The following is a 17,432-nucleotide window of genomic DNA, read 5'->3' on the forward strand; positions in this document are numbered from 1 at the left end:
AAAAACCTTTGACTCCAATATGTCAACAAAATGAAACAATAATTTTGAATCTGGCTTTATCCAATGTTCAGATTTCTCTTCTGGAAATATATGCACATTAGCGCATATTTAATGAGATAATACCTTTTTTTTGTTGCATATTTAAACATAAATATTCTAAAAACTTGTAATACAAAAGATATTTGTCTTAATGTCAGTAATCAACTGAGGAAGTTTCATGCTGATATCTATTAGTTTATTTATTATTATTTTTTCTATTCACCTGGGGTTTCTCCCCTTAAAGGGTTAATAATTTAAATGTTATTATATATCACAAGGAAAATCCAAACTCATTCCTAAAATGTTTGCAAAATAATTAACGCTATTTCCATTTCAGAAAATATCCTTCAATAAAACATTTCATATTATTAAAACAGTTTGGAATAAACATTTTATTTCATGATAATTTTGGAAAAAAACATTTATTTCACTTTTCAGAAGGTAAACCTGAAACAAATTACTGAATGACTTATCCTTTGAATAAATGACAGACAGCAGAATTGTTCTCAAATTTGTTTGTTTTTTATAAAAAACAGTTGATCTTGAATATCTTGTTTTCTTTATTGTATTTTTATATAGCACAATATTGGCAACTTCGACACTTTTTTCTTTTTTTTTAGTCATCCATTTGAGATGTCAGTCATGTTATGAACAATCATACAGGAAAGTTATCTGAACAATTTAGAGCATATTTTGTTTCTCAGCTTGCGTGTTGCAATGATGCTATTCAGCAATCCACACTAAAGCAGTCAGAAGACCAGCAATAGTTGAAGATGGGTTTCAAATGGAAGGAAAAATCAACATCCAGCCTCCAAAACACCTTCAGTGCTGCTTGCCAAGTATGTAGAACTCCACTGGAGAGATGAACATCCATAAACTGTATATATATGGCTGGGTGGTTGATAACATTTTTTTCTGTGGTGTGACAAACTCAGAACACATTTAACATTGCTTTACATGACTTTAAAGATGCGTTTACCTTAACCCTTTCACGCATAGTGGTCACTACAGTGGACAGCTATTAAAAATGCATTTTCTTGAATTTGCACGGGTTTTTATGGCAAAGTTGCACATCAGCCTCTTCATTGAACCCTTGTGCATCATCCTATAAATTGCAATCAAGTGGCAAGCCTTTGTGTTTCGATTTTTTCCCCCTCCAAACCAAGATGGCCAAGGGTCAGTCAGACATGCCAAGTTGCTCCGGAATATCCACCCATTCCTTCTATCCTAGGAGACTCTTGTAGGTAAAAAAAATATTGCAGCATCAAGCAATATCTAATGAGTCATATCACAGTAAAATTTTCCAAGTTTTGATTTTAGATTGAGAGAAAACTCTGATTAATCACATGTCCACTGTAGTGGACGTCATGCATCAACTGCTATATTTCAGCTACAATTCATAATTATAATGTGAATATTGTTTTTGAAATTTAAAACTTAAAAACTTAATCTGCAGTGACTTTTTTTACTGTAAATAAATGTACTTGTATTATTAGAAAGTAATTTTCATTGACATCGAAAAAAGTCATGTGATTACATATGTATGACACTTGTAATGCATTACTTTATTTGTTAGATCAAAAAGTAATCTGATTTCATAATGCATGTTATTGTATTTGTTTTTTTACTCATAACATCAAAAAGTAATCTGATTACGTAATGCATGTTACTTGTAATGTGTTTCTTTACTCATAACATCAAAAAGTAATCTGATTACATAATGCATGTTACTTGTAATGCGTTTCCTTACTCATAACATCAAAAAGTAATCTGATTATGTAATATGCGTTATTGTAATGTGTTTCTTTACTCATAATATCACAAAGTAATCTGATTACGTAATGCATGTTACTTGTAATGCGTTTCTTTACTCGTTACATAAAAAAGTAATCTGATTAGGTAATGCACATTACTTGTAGTTAATTACTTGTTAGATCAAAAAGTAATCTGATTAGGTAATGCATGTTACTTGTAACACATTACTTTACTTGAAACATCAAAAAAGTTATCTGAATGCGTTATGCATGTTACTTGTAATGCGTTACCCTCAACACTGATCATTTCAGATGAGATTGAAAAAACGTATCGCTAGGTTTTCTCAGAGGAGGGCTATGATAGAAATGTGCATGTCCATCTTGAACATAATCAGAATTATCAGCTAATAAGGGTAAATCTCCATATACTCTGGTGCACTGGAGGGAGCATCTGAGTGGTTTCCACAGTTGTACCTTGACAGACTGTAGAAAAATCTGATGGAATCATGTACTCATGTTCTGATATCAAAGATACGTGAAGTGCAACTTGTATGAAGCTGTATGAAGCCTTTGCAATATTTTGCATTAATATTTTTTGTATATATTTTATAGTTTTCACATGATTTGATATAATTGTATTGATTAGTTCGTTAAATTCACATACTTTATGTGTTTGATTATTGTCTTATATTAAATCTAGTATATCTTAAGTTTAAACCAAATGCATGCTGTCCACTCAAGTGGACATCTGAAGATCTCTTTGAAAAATTTGTAAAAAAAATAAAATAAAAATTAATTCTTGTTTTTCATGCCCTAAGAGCAATAAAAACACATAGGAAAAAAAATCCTGACTGAGGATATCATAATTCATGCATGAAAGGGTTAAATACTGTGCTTTTCTTCTAGACTATTTATTTGCGTAAATCCATGCGTTTATTCTACTTTGTCCTTACGAATAAGAATAGATACGATTCGAATAAGTTTTACCTGTTCATGTGCTGCATACAGGCGCCTACGTATTTGTTCTGTAAAAAAGACCACTAGATGGTGCGAATTCCTTTATATTGACAGCCGTGTTTCAATACAGTTAGCCTAACTGAGAAAAAAAAAAAAAAAAACATAACACATTCTTTTATACTCATAAACAGACCTGGCGAAGGGTAATTACAGCATGGAATAGTCATTTCAGCTTTTCTTGCAGCATATGCATCAGACATGGCCTGATTTTCTATTGTAGGCGACACGTGCTGTTTGCAGAATTCATAATGTCTATTTCAACATACACTTTATGTGTGCAAAAATGTATGGTAAATATCCAGCTCTTTCCTCAGTTTTATTTGAACAAGGTGGTTATATAGATTTTTCTGTTTGCCGGTTCACAGCTCACCTTATCTAATGTGTTCGGGCAAAGGGACTTTGGCTGTAGGCTAAATATGACTGGTGTCTCAGGTGTTTCCAACAAGAGGCTCCACCCGTCTGTTTTCTGACAGAGCAGATTAAAATAAGCAAAGAAAGAAAAGCCGTAATAGACACTATTATGCAATGTTTAAATCAAAGATAGGATTGTTTTACTGATGCTTTGTACAAGGTTTGTACACTCTCGGAAAAAAAAGGTAGCCTACAAAAGATGTCACTGGGGCGTGACAACTTGTTTCTTAGTACTAATATTTACACTTTAGGTAGGCTACTAATGTACCTTTAAGGTAGCCTACCACAATGCACCCTTTACAAAATTTTTTGGAAAGGTACCTCCCCAGTGACAGCTTTTTGTACTTTTTTTTTCGGAGAATGTAGGCCTATATTTTGGACAATGAAATCTGCAACACTAGGACTGGGCGATATATCGCATGACATTGCTATGCGCATCTCGTCAGTAAAGCCGGTTCCTTGATTAAATCGCCAGCACCTGCTTTCAAATGGAGCGGCATTTACTACACAGAGCAGTATTCACTGACAAACTAAGCCATATCGCATTAATTAGCAATGTCATGCGATATATCGCCCAGCCCTATGCAACAACAGGCTACCAACTTTCCCAGAAGAGGCCTTTCAAAAATTGTACTCCAAGCAGAGCTGTTTTAATCACTCCAAAGACTATTTCAGCTGTTTTACTGACCCCTTTCCGCGGATGAAAAACACTGATTGATCGATATCATGTATGAGGAAAATACATTTCGGTAAGTTGTACTGTATCTTTCAACAGTGTTCGTGTTTATTTACTATTAAGTTAGCTAGTAGAGATGATCTGTTCACGTGCCGCTATAGGGATCTGTCACGTCACATTTACAAGCGCCAAAACGGAATTTATTGTTTGAATTTCGTAATAAAATTGACATAATCTGAGAGCTGAGATTTTTTTTTAATCATAAGTCATCTGCTCTGTCTAGTCTGTCGGTCTCCGTGTCCTCTTTGCTTCGCGATTTTTCTGTGCGCGAGAAAATGGATGTGTGGCGTGAGAGAGTGTGCTAAGTCTAAATCGCGTGAGTCTCACGGTGAATGCGTGAGTGTTGGCAGCTCTGGTACAAAACCTTTTGAAAAGGTACCTCCCCAGTGACAGCTTTCGTACCTTTTTTTTTCTGAGAATGTAGGACCTAATATCTTGGACAACGAACATCTGCAACACTATAGGCTACTTAACCAACTTTCCCAGAAGAGGCCTTTCAAAAGAGACTTGTAGGCTACTCCAAGTAGAGCAAAGACTATTTCAGCTGTTTTACTGACCCCTTTCCGTGGATGAAAAACACTGATTGATCGATATCATGTATGAGGAATATACATTTCTGTAAGTTGTACTGTATATTTCAACAGTGTTCGTGTTTATTTACTATTAAGTTAGCTAGTAGAGATGATCTGTTCACGTGCCGCTAGGGATCTGTCACGTCACATTTACAAGCGCCAAAACGGAATTTATTGTTTGAATTTCGTAATAAAATTGACAAAATCTGAGAGCTGAGATTTTTTTATATCATAAGTAACCTGCTCTGTCTAGTCTGTCGGTCTCCGTATCCTCTTTGCTTTGCGATTTTTCTGTGCGTGAGAGAGTGTGAAAAGTCTAATCGCATGAGTCTCACGGTGAATGCGTGAGTGTTCCCATACACAAAAGAAATATATTTGAAATATATTTTCAGAATATATTTTGAAATATATTTTTGGAATATATGCAAATATTCGAAATTGGCCCAATAAATATATTTTAGTTAAATATATGTAAATATATATTTTTTATTTTTTTTGAAAATATATTTTAGTTAAATAGCCTATGTGAATATACTTATATGTCAATATATTTACTAACAACATATATGTTCATATATGTTTTAACTTTTGCAAATTGTTATACTTGCATCATAAAAATTGTGCATATTTTCAATATTTAAATGACTTCAGGAAAGATGTCAATAAAACAACAATAAATCGAATAATTGCACTTAGTGTTAGGTACGTGCCACCTAATATGGCCTAATAGTCCTAGGAAAGCAACTATCTGTCATTTTACATTGCAGTCATTTAAATGTAAATACAGTATTTATTATAGCTGTGTGTCATAATACAGTAGTGAAATATGGTAGCCTACTGTTGTGTATAGGGGAGAAGGTAGAGGAATTACTATGATCAAAATACATTTTCGACCCTTCTTTAGCAAGCTAAACATTTTATGACCATATATTTTGTCATATTTTACATTACGTTTTACACTTAACATCATATATTTTTGTTATATTTCAGAATATATTTCAAAATGATAAATATAAGTGAACAACAATGCAAATATATTTCAATGTATTTGGAATATATGCCACATATATTTTTGACACTTTAAAATATATTTCAATATTTTTTTTTTTCTGTATGGGTTGGCAGCTCTGCCTTTTGGTACAAAACCTTTTGAAAAGGTACCTCCCCAGTGACAGCTTTCGTACCTTTTTTTTCTGAGAATGTAGGACCTAATATCTTGGACAACGAACATCTGCAACACTATAGGCTACTTAACCAACTTTCCCAGAAGAGGCCTTTCAAAAGAGACTTATATTGTACTCCAAGCAGAGCTGTTTTAATCACTCCAAAGACTATTTCTGCACCTTGCCAAGAACAGAAATCAGAATTTTAATCCTAAACCGGTTAAGCCCTTTAATGGTCTTGTGAAGCACAATGGCTGTAACAGTTAAGGGGAACCATAGGCAATGCATTATTTTCATATTTTTTGAATGACATTCAAACCTGCTCCTATCTCAGCTGGGGATCCAGTGTCCGTCTGTGATTTCCCCACATTATGCAAATGCAAGCATCAGCTGTCTGGTGGCGTTGAGAATTAAACATCAGAGGTGAAATTGTGAATAAGCTCAGGTGGCAAGCATCCTTCTGTTGTTATAAAAAACCCATAAAAAAAAAAAAAAAAAAAAAAAAAAAAACTTTTTAATGTAAAAAACACATTCAAGAATACAAAATATGTGTGAATAAAAACCACTGACCTTTGCATTGGCAGTTTGAAAAGCATATGGAATACAAATAAACCAGGTTGAACATATCATCTATCTATCTATCTATCTATCTATCTATCTATCTATCTATCTATCTATCTATCTATCTATCTATCTATCTATCTATCATGATATAACATGAGAGCGGACTATCTGTAACAGTTATAAATATATTATTGTTTATTTTACTGTAGAATACATCTGGCATGAATTAGCTTGCATCTATTTACTGTATTGAAATTGTTTCAGTCGGTCTTGGTTTGGGAAGGTGACTACCTTTTAAGTTAGATATTGTTTATTTTAAAACAAAACTATTTGTAGAATAAAAGTGGCCTGAATTAACCTGCATCTATTTACTGTATTGAAATGGTTTATCTGCAGTCGGTCTTGATTTGGGAAGGTAATCTTTTTGGTTGACCATGCAAATGTTAAAGCAACTTCACGCTCCCATGAGGTCGTTCACTCAGATTGCCCTCCCTCTTTCGGTCACATGGCTGTAACATTTACTCATGTTGCATTGGGTTGGACTTAATGTTCAACTTGGACTGAAACTGCGTTTGTGCGAGGCTTTATACGCTGCTGTCTTAACAGGAGAGGGAGATAAAACAAGACTGATAAAGAGAGAGGGAGGAAGGGAGGGACCAAGAGAGAGGAAGGTGAAAGAGAACACCTGTAGCATGAGATGCTGCATTCAAAGCAGGCATTTATAAGGAGGGAGATTAATTAAGAGAAGAGGAAGTAAAAAGGTGAGAAGGTATTAGCAGCTCTCAGCACACTGAACCTGAGCAGCAAAGTGAAGTTAGTGAGTGAACACCGAGGGCAGCTTGTCAAAGCCACAATGGTTTAACTTCTTCTGGACACCTGTTCATCTAAACCAAGAGCACTTTTGAAAGAAGTGAACAAGACTTTTCAGGTGAGACTGATCAGAAGCTCTTTTTGTGTTTTGATATTGTTGGTGAACTGCATTTGTTCTTGTATTTCTTCATTATTTTTGCATAGACAAGATTATTAGTGTTTGCTTTCTTAATTTGCCAATTTCTTTTCAGTGCGGTTAAACTGTGATATTTAAAATAACATGTATAAAACGAATTATCAAACAGAGAAGTAGTTTTAAACACAGATTAGTATAATTTGAACGTGTTTTGATCATGGATTCTTCTAAAAGAGCCTGTTAAGAACAAACGATTCAGTGAAGCGTCCCTTGAGAGAGGCTGTATGCTATATGGGAAGGCATGTTGTAGGGCCCAGATGAGAAATATGTAACATTTGGGACACAAACAGCAGCGATTTGATGTCCAGACCTAGACTTGCAGGCAAACTCGACTCCCTCCATGACTGCTCTGAATACGGCAGGGCCTGGCTGTCCTTGGGTTAACCTCTCCTCTCTTCAAACATTTGTATCACCGGGAAGGCTTTGAACTTGGTTAGTGATTTCCTAAGTTTAGACAGGCACATTGTGCCCTCTCTGTGATCTCTGAGGTTCTTTAGTGCTGCTCAGTCACACAACGAAGAAAACAAAGTAACTTATTATCTAGCTCTAAGGATATACCTCCTGAGTAGCTGACGGTCAGGTGACTTTTAAGAATTAGCTGCAAACAATTAAATATAACTATTGTTATTTAAAATGCATGTACTAATTTTTCTAGTCAGATTTTTCTAAATATTTCTATCAGGTCTGATTTTTTTTTTAAATCAGACTTTGAGTAAAATTCTGAAATGCACATCCATGGGACATTTTGAATATGCAGGCTCTGGCTCATAATTCGACATGATCAATACGCATGAACAATAAAACCATTAAATGAACCTTCATATAAACTGAGGAAAGCACCTGACTCTCCCAGGATTAAGCCTTACAGTCAGTTTCAAAGTGCAACAAGATCTCCTCTACATACATCTACAATCTACTTGGCCACAACAAACTAAGTGCAATTAAGGTGAAAGGGCATAGTAGCAACTTCTAAAAGTGACTGAATCCTGTCATTATGTAATTGTAGAAGATCAGTGACAAATCCAGTGGAGACTCTGTTACCTCATAAAATGTTCCTATTCCCTCAAATGCCCCCTTATTTTGTCATTGGCAGACATGAAAACATGAAAATTTTAATTTTAAATTAGGGCTGTTGGTGTTGTCTCTGACCCTTTATGGCAGGGGTTTTCATTCTTTTTCATGCCGGTAACCCCCAAATATTATGATCCACTCACAAGAAACCCCTTCAAAAAAAGTCACTTTCAAAAATCACTTCAAAAAAAGAAAATACAGTTAAGAGTGACATGTGCAGTGCAAGTCTTTCATATAGGCTACATAAAATTATAATGAGAACATCATAATAATTGTGCGCTTGGGACATGGATTTTAATGGTGAGACTTTTGTTTTTGTAATCAGGCTCTCAAAAATTCTATAATAATTTGGATTTAGATTTATCAGCCAATATATCGGATATCGGCTTTCAAATATAAAGAATTATCGGTATCAGCCAAAATGTTCATATCGGTGCATCCCGAATAGATTATATATATATGTATATGTATATATGTATGTATATGTATATATATGTCTATTTCTACATCTACATCTACAAACTCCACCCTAATGTGAGAAAGGAGCTTTGTCACGTTTTAATGGAATTCAAAAAGTATTCACATGGAGACGCTGTCTTGTTTTCTTGCATGAACCCTCGATGAGTAATATTACCAGAAACTTTGAAGTATATGTGTATAAGTGAAGGGTGTGTTTACTAGCCTTCTGATACTTGAAATCTTATCTCACACCATTGCTATAAAACCTGCTGCATCCGCTGGACAAACCATGGCACATTCTTTAGTACATTATTTAATGATGACTATGACAATGTTGCTAAGGGACCAGATGTCACGCCCATACCAGCCATTTGCATTACTGTTACCTGTACGCAGGTGTGCGAGTCTCCTGTGTTTACACTGGTTGTTATTACATGGGTAAATCATTGTACATACTTTGTGTGATGTGTACACTAGCTATGCACTGTCCAATATTACATAACAAATTATACTCTATCGGAGTGGGATGAAACACGAAGTTGTCCATCAAGTTGGTGTTCATGTGTCTTGGTTCTCGCAATGTTATTTTGGTGCATCTCAGATCTCATGGGAGTGACAGGGGATCCAGTGGTGCTCTTCATTAATTAAACAGCTGAGCAGCGGAGTCAGGTGTCCTCGTGTTATTCTAATCTAATCACTGGATGAGAAGACACACATTTGACCTCACAAAGAAAATGTTGCTGCTTACAATGTGCTTAAGTATGCAAATAAGCCTTTATGCTAAAGTTCTGATGCTGTTTTTGTATCCATAAAAACACATCCTAGGGCAAAAACTGTGTGAGTTTGGGTGATAAATGAGAGTGTTGTGCTATGCACTGCCGCTTGCAGACTCACTGTTAAATTATGAGTTCATATTCCATCACATTCCTCCACATTCCTCAACATCTCTTACCTCTAGCTATGCTCATTCCCTCCCAAGGAACCCTCTTTCTAAAATGTAGCAATATTTCTACTACAAAGACTTCATTTATAATGTTTGAGAGAAAAAAATTGCACTTTGTAAAAACAAAAATACATTTTTATACAGATACAGATGTATAAACCTTTTTTTTCTACATAGCATAGTAAATAGTTCCACAGAAACTAGCAGAGAATATTGCCTTAGAACCCACAGTGAGAAATATAAAGGTGATATATATATATATATATAATATATAGGAATGTTTCAAAACATTGTTTCAAACTCTTAATTTAACAGTTTTTATTGGCCACGGTCACCTTATGTCATATATATATGTATGTATATCACCATATTATCCTTTACCTCTAGCTACCTAACAAATCTGCATTCATGTTATAGGTCTACCGCTTTTACCATCTCCCTTTCGCACCTGTCATGGCCGACCCTGCATGGTGGAAACTCACCTTCCTAAGAAAAAAGAAGTCCGAGGCGAAGGTCCTATATGAAATACCGCCCGACTTAAGCACCAACAATGCAAATAAAGACCTGGGCAATGATGTCGCAGACAACAATTTGGATGCCAGACTGGAAAAAATAGTGGATAAATCTGGGACCAAGGGCCGTCACGTCAAAGTCTCCCATTCTGGGCGGTTCAAGGAGAAGAAGAAGATTCGCGCAAGTCTGACGGAAAACGCAAGCCTTTTCCCTGAATCTGCTAGGACAGACAAGAGCCATGTGGAAAAATAACACCCATACGAAGCATACCATTTGGGGACTGTTCATACCTGCATACATTCATTCATTTTTACTAATTTTTATTTGTAAATTCCCGGAGTTACTGAAGATACTGGAACAGAAAATTAATCTTTTTTACAGTCCGTGCTTTAATTTAAAGCAGCCCTCGAGATGAATATTAAATAGTTTATATTTCCTAGTAATCATAATCATAAAAAAATATATTGCAATGCTCATAAAATACGATAGTTTCACTGTGGGACAATTAAAATACCTGACAAGGCACAGAAATCGCAACTCTACTGACTTTTGTTTATAATTCATACAATCCTTTCATTTTTAAATTGGTCATAAAAATGTACATGTAAAATTAGCAACAAACGTGGAAAACAGACTGTTTTTTAGCTTGCATTTTAATGGACTGCTGTGCCCTTTGATTAGCACTTGATGACGTGTTTTTATGTTATTTTTATTTTTTTTGTGGTTGAACATCAGTTGTGCATAGGACTTTATCTCTGATTTTATCAGTTTACCATAAAAAGGGTTTCAAATGGTGCATGGACAGCCAGAGTCACAGCACGTGAGAGATAAGTTCTCCAACTACCACTACAGCTTTAATTCGCCTTGTTTAATCTGTACTTGTCTATTGTTTACTGCGATCTTTGAAAGCTTATTGGTAAAATATGCTAAATAAAGATTTTTATTGACATTGCTGAGATGTGTTAAAAAGTGTAGGGAAAAAAAAGCACAAGTTGTTTTGATTCCACTGCCATCTTCTGGCAAAAAAAAAAAAAACCTCAATGAACATTGCTGCAAAAATTAAACAGGTTTACTACTTTTTTTTACACTTACAGAAAAGGTCACCATTACAGAATTACATCCAAATGGACAATTATTTTAGGGCAACATTAAATTTGACACATTTGTCTAGCAGAACATTTGTTGTATATCATGAATGATGCACAAACAGAGGAACATGTTGGGATGTTTTTGTTGTTGTGACAGAAGTCCAAAGTTTATGTTCTCTAAAACTACAGTTAAGGCTGCAAGTACAGCTGTGCCTTTCAATTATTAATAAACATTACATCAGACTTTGCACTTGCAAGTAATAGATTAAGAATATGTTGAGGTCAGTTTGGTCAAACTTTACATTAGGTGTCTTTAACTACAATGTGCTTACATACAAATTTGTTAGGTACAATGTGTGTTTACTGCATGTATTGCACTTTTTTTTTGCTGCTATAGAGGAAGGATATGGGTAACGTTAGGGACAGGTTTCATTTCAATTTAGATGTTAATACATAGTAAATACACTTATTATTAAGTGGGACCGTCAGTTTTGAAGGCTTAATGACAAACGCTGCAACAGAGCACCATTTCTAATGCAACACATGATTTATATTCACAAAATCATGTTTACAGTGAAAATCTCCTTTCAGGTTTTGGTTAAGACAATACGAACTAGGCAAATATGGAGTAGTAAGTCTTCACAAGTCAGTTAATGCCCTGGTGGCATTTTAAATGACAGTTGCTTTCAAGTAATGATGATGTATTGATGTCACAGACAGTGATGTTAATTTCACAGCATGTGCAGCATCAAGGGGACAAGCGTTGGTATATCCAGCCCCTCTCTGCTTGATGCTGCATATCCCCCAGCTCAGTCTCTCCCTCTTTTGGCCGCACAAATACTATTCGGTCATGTAATCTATTGGTCTGACCCTGCCAGAACTCAATCAGGGAGGGTTTCACAATGTATCCACCCCTGCAGAAAAAAATATATATCCATAATGATGATGATGATGATCATAAAATAAACAATAATAAAAAAAAAAATAAGAACAGGAATTTGAATTTTGAAATGAATAAAGATTACACACCAGTAATCTGGCATCGGTACATCCGTGTCCTTATACTTTTCTTCAAGCTCTGCATTCTTTTCTCTCAGGTACTTTAAGGGGCACACAAAACAACTGGTCAATAAAACATTTAGCTGAATGCTGAAATAGATTGTGTCCGTGTTATTTTTGTATTATTTAGATACCATTATAGTTTTTATAAATATGTTGAATTAGTTTTATTTTTTATATTTTAAGATTTAATATTAATTATAGCTATTTTTTATTTATTTTAATTTTAATTTATAATAAATATTACCATTTAGGTTGAATTTAATTTAAGTTGGGTTATGGTTTTAGTTTTTAATTTATTTCCAGTTAGTAATTTTATTGTTTCAACTTTTTTCAGTTGGTTGCCAATAGAATATTTCTCATTTTAATTTATTTTTTCATCTAATATTTATGTTTCGTTTTATTTATTATAGCTGTATTTCAATTAACATTAATGTGTTTAATAGTTTTAGTTCACAACAATCATATTGGATACCGTATGCACCAGAGAAACAAGTGCGGCGTCTTCTTTAGAATATTTGAACTTCTGTTTTTGCGGTAGCTCTGTATATATAAGAGTAATTAGCCAGTGAAGTGTGAAGTGTCATTATGGGCATTGTAATGTTTAAAGTGAATGACAAATGTCAGTAGATTGGGAAAATTTTCAAATGAGCGGCTCATTCATAAATCTGTAAGATATTACCTTCATACTGTGGAAATACAAACCGGAAGACAGAACACAATGGGCGCATCACTGAAAAGGGGCAGGGCTACATAGGTCTATACTATAGGATAGTTGGAAGTGATACTCACTTGTCGGCTTGGTATTACGGTGCTCTGCCTGCTAACAACAGCACCGATCTGACTGCTCTTGGGCCTTGAGTGGAAGTATTCATGTGACCTCTCGTACGGGATTCTCTCTACAGCGCCTTCAATGCGGATCTGTTTGTGCACAAAACTTCACATTACAAAAAATACAATGGGGTCCTAAAATCCAAGACTACATTTACAATGAGTGTGTTTTTTGGACAAATATTAAAACAAAATATAATATTCTAATGATCTGATTTCTGAAGGATTTGCTCTGAGTTCTAAGAAAAAACACTCACCTGCCTGTTTAATGGTTCCCAGTAAAAGACAAGACAGGCATGGGGATTGCTGTCCTATATGATTGAAATAAAGAGGTAATTTTAAAGACACAAAGATGCAAAGGTAAATCCATATGGACATTTACTAAATAAAATATTGTTTTAAAGACTCACCAGCTCTGAACCTTTCCGACTCTCATAGTTGGTAAAGAAGCAAAATCCCTCCTCGCTGTAGTCTTTCAGAAGGACCATGCGTGCAGAGGGACGACCATCCCTTTAGAAGAGACAAGAGACATGCATTTGGGCGAAACTGAATTAGTGAATTATTGCATTATTAAATACAAGCTACACTGTATACTTGCATATACTGATGAACTGCAATGATATTCTTACTTGGTGGCTGTTGCAAGACACATTGCATTGGCTTCCCCCACCTCAGGGCATTTAGTGGCTTGATCAAACCAGTTGCTGAATTGCTTAATTGGATCTAAAGAAGCAAGCTGATCCTCCTCAAAACACTGTAGGATGAAATTAAGAAGAAGGATGTGTACATAATTATCTTATATATTTTTTTAATTAATTATTTACTTATTTACTCTCTCATAATTCTCTCCATATTATCTTAATTAAAAGATTGATGGAAGTCCACCTTTCAATGTCAACTGATAATGCACAAGGTCAATGCATTAATTAATTATCATTTTTCAAAGAATCAGTTGCAGATCATGATTAAAATGCTCAATATGTAAGGGTTTTATACAAATAATACAGAAAATAACTGTTCTTCTTGTCTAGCCTTTTAGTATAAAAAAATCACTGTTTCTCTGTGCAATAGTTCTTTTGAATAGGGTCTGAGGTCATGGACATACACATGACATAACAACCCGTCAAAGCCCAAAATATGACTCCCACCTCTTGATCGCTCTTATAGCTCTTTCTCATGTTACTCAGATCCATGTTGGTGCCGCTGTCCGTAAATCCCCTGCAGAAAAACGAGGTAAATAACGGAGGATTTCGGACTGCCAAGGCAACACTAGGTTCAATAAGCTTCACAATGTTACTGATGTTACTATACGAGCAGAAGCTCAAAAGACGTCTCATGCCTGCAGCTCCAAACCTGCGTCATCACGTTCATGCTCTTACGTAAACGTTATGAAAACTCAATCAAACAGTTTTGTAAAAATAAATAAATTTTGAAATGAATAAAATAAATATATATACATGATATTTAATCTTTAATTATATATTCGATAATTATTTGACATTTTCAAAATAGCCGTAACGATTTAAAAAAAAAGTAACTTTTACTTTGTATATTTGTGTAAACTAGCAACAACAACAACAGCAACAACAAAAACTAGCAAACATATAAAATAGATTTTTGGGGTATTATTACGTTTAAGTTTTTTTCAAACATGACCAGAACAACCATAGACATAAAAAATACTAAAAAAATTATTTTGTAACAGCCAACAACTTTTATCTTGTAGGCACGATACAACAAAATTGTCCTACGTCAAATCCGGATCAAGAAAGATGGCAGCGACCTTGTGTGGCAGGCTTCTCCCGAAAGCGGGTAAGATTCTGTTTTGATGTTGCAGTGTTGAGTTTGACCTAAAAAAGAAATACCATATATAACAAGCAGTTATCGGCCATTTACAACCACATTTAAACTATGAACTCCATTGTAAAGTTACAGCTGAAAGACACCATGAAGCTATTATTGTATTACTGTACAGCAGCAGCATCATCTATCAGGGACTATGCAATTTCATTTTTGAGGTGCTTTTGTGTGTTCAACTCTGTCCTGTTTACATAATGTTATGGTATATCACTCCACATTTGGCATAATGATATGAATGCATACTGCCACTTTGGATTTTCGTCAAAACCCCTGTATTTGTTTTCATGAGAACATCACGTGACATTTTAATCATGACACTCATGAATGATTTGTTGCATCCTTTACATTCATATCGCATTATGACTATGAATGTTTATATAGTAGCCTTAATGTTATTCTTACCAATATTCATATTATGTCAACCTACAGGATGGCTGCCATTAACCCAAAGTGTTCGTCACGGCTCCAAAGCTGTCACTCGTCACAGAAAGCCAGTACACTTTCTCAAGCAGAAGCTGTTGGCTGTCACAGAGTACATTCCCCCCACACCTGCAGCTCCTCCTGCGGCTCTGGCTCCACGAGTCAGAAAGATCGAAGAGGTTGATCATTGCAGTAGTTACTGAACACTATCTATCTTGGAAGAATTTAGTTGAAGGATTACAAGGGAATTATCATTCGTTCAAAATTAGACTTGTATTAATCACTTTTACTTATATAATATATAGTAATATTATATTCTTAAAGGATTAGTTCACCCAAAAATTATGTAATCATTTACTCAGCCTAACGTCATTCCAAACCCGTAAGACTTCTGTTCATTTTCGAAACACAGATGAAGATATTTTTATTAAAATCTGAATGATGCCTGTCCCTCCTTCGACAGTCCAGGCAACTACCACTTTGATGCTTCAAAAAGTTCATAAAGAGATTGTAAAACTAATCCATGTGATTTGAGCGGTTTAGTCCAAATTTTCTGAAGAGACTCGATCGCTTCATATGATGAACGGATTGAATTTAGGCTGTCAATGGAGCGACAGAAATTTCTCAATGTCATTAAAAAACATCTTCATTTGTGTTTCGAAGATGAAAAGTAGTGAACTAACTCTTTAATATTATATTATAAATATAATTATTTTAAGAGTGTCATTTTAAGTGTCCCATTCTGGAAGATTGTTTTCGGCTCAGAATAATAATAAAGGGCAATTGTGACTTTTTATCTCACAATTGTAAGTTTATATCTCTTTATGTTTTTTTTTCTCAAAATTGTGAGATATACATTTGGAATTTCAAGAAAAGAGTAATATGTAAACAAGCAATTGTGAGTTATAAAATAGTGCCATTAACATATTTATCAGCTGGCTTTCTTTTTAGGAAAGTACTATAATAACAACATATAATAATATGTATTACACAATATTTTATAAAATATATAGTAAAATGTATAAGTGTTCCATTAATGTATATATCAACTCACTTCTCTTTTAGGAAAGTACTCTGGCAGTTCTGTTGCGGAAAGACCTAGAAAAAGTGTTTAAGGAGTGTAAAATGATTGCTGTGGTCCAAAACAATGCAATCAATGCAGAGGACCTATTGCAGCTGAAACACAAACTGAAAAGACACAATATCAGTATCAAGTTCTTTCCAAACCAGGTAATGCCAAGCTTTAGTGATGGTTACCACTGTTGAGATGTGAGCTACTGCTGTGTGACATTTTTTTTGTGTGTGTGTTTCTTTGCAGGTCGCGAGGTCTTTCCTCAATAACAGCATTTACAGTAACATGTTGCCTCTATTTGTTGGCCAGACTGTCATATTTGTTAGTAAAGAGCCAAAAGTTAAGGAGATGCTGCAAGCGTTGAGGCACAGTCCTCAGATGGTCCTGTTAGGTGAGTCAATGTGCCATGAACTTAAAAGCCTTCAAAAAAGTTGGTATTGTCTCAAACTAAGGCTTTCGGAAACATTATCTTTCAGGTGCTTGCATAGAGAACACATTGCTCTCGTATCAAGGCATTCTCAAATTCTCCAAACTCCCGTCTATGACCACTATCCAGGGTGAGCTAGTTGGTGCACTAACCCTGATGACCTCACAGACTGTCTCGATGCTACGCCACCATCCAGCTCATCTTTCTGCCCTCCTTCAGCAGTATGTCAAACAGCAGGGCTCTGGGGACGCCACAAATGCTGTTACAAATAAAGATGCTTCTACAATACAGGAAGCAGCTGCTTGAATTTTACAAATAGACACGGATGAACAGCTGTGTATGATTGGCAAAGTGCATATAATAAAATGATATTATTTAAAGTTGCATTTTGGTCATTTGTATGCCATAGTTGTAGGTAAACAAATTG

General features: G+C 34.9%; 2 protein-coding genes and 1 long non-coding RNA gene across 3 annotated transcripts; 2 read left to right on the plus strand and 1 right to left on the minus strand.

Annotated features, from left to right (window-relative positions):
- Positions 1 to 6,802: 6,802 nt before the first annotated feature.
- On the plus strand, positions 6,803 to 11,197 carry LOC311095839. The gene is made up of 2 exons (XR_014608913.1): positions 6,803 to 7,184; positions 10,153 to 11,197. It is a non-coding gene; the product is annotated as an uncharacterized lncRNA (long non-coding RNA).
- Positions 11,198 to 11,291: 94 nt separating this feature from the next.
- pnpo (pyridoxamine 5'-phosphate oxidase) lies at positions 11,292 to 14,611 on the minus strand. Its single transcript, XM_084134670.1, has 7 exons — positions 14,375 to 14,611; positions 13,856 to 13,980; positions 13,637 to 13,736; positions 13,484 to 13,537; positions 13,188 to 13,316; positions 12,366 to 12,436; positions 11,292 to 12,250 (listed from the first exon to the last, which is right to left on the minus strand). Exons 1-7 carry the CDS (start codon positions 14,561 to 14,563, stop codon positions 12,085 to 12,087), a joined length of 834 nt encoding a protein of 277 aa, XP_083990796.1. The 5' UTR covers positions 14,564 to 14,611; the 3' UTR covers positions 11,292 to 12,084.
- A 352-nt stretch (positions 14,612 to 14,963) lies between these two features.
- On the plus strand, positions 14,964 to 17,389 carry mrpl10 (mitochondrial ribosomal protein L10). The gene is made up of 5 exons (XM_084135725.1): positions 14,964 to 15,038; positions 15,516 to 15,685; positions 16,572 to 16,736; positions 16,825 to 16,969; positions 17,055 to 17,389. Exons 1-5 carry the CDS (start codon positions 14,999 to 15,001, stop codon positions 17,309 to 17,311), a joined length of 777 nt encoding a protein of 258 aa, XP_083991851.1. The 5' UTR covers positions 14,964 to 14,998; the 3' UTR covers positions 17,312 to 17,389.
- Positions 17,390 to 17,432: the final 43 nt, after the last annotated feature.

The sequence above is a fragment of the Abramis brama genome, assembly GCF_963993115.1.
Source record: "Abramis brama genome assembly, chromosome: 14".
Lineage (NCBI taxonomy): Eukaryota > Metazoa > Chordata > Actinopteri > Cypriniformes > Leuciscidae > Abramis > Abramis brama.

Coding starts and splice junctions, on each gene's coding strand:
- pnpo (XM_084134670.1), bottom strand. CDS start 14,563: ATGAGACGTCTTTTGAGCTTCTGCTCGTATAGTAACATCAGTAACATT. Junction 13,538..13,636: donor GTCGGAAAGGTTCAGAGCTG/GTGAGTCTTTAA, acceptor TCAATCATATAG/GACAGCAATCCCCATGCCTG. Junction 12,251..12,365: donor GTACCGATGCCAGATTACTG/GTGTGTAATCTT, acceptor TTTTTTCTGCAG/GGGTGGATACATTGTGAAAC.
- mrpl10 (XM_084135725.1), top strand. CDS start 14,999: ATGGCAGCGACCTTGTGTGGCAGGCTTCTCCCGAAAGCGG. Junction 15,039..15,515: donor CAGGCTTCTCCCGAAAGCGG/GTAAGATTCTGT, acceptor GTCAACCTACAG/GATGGCTGCCATTAACCCAA. Junction 15,686..16,571: donor GAGTCAGAAAGATCGAAGAG/GTTGATCATTGC, acceptor CTTCTCTTTTAG/GAAAGTACTCTGGCAGTTCT.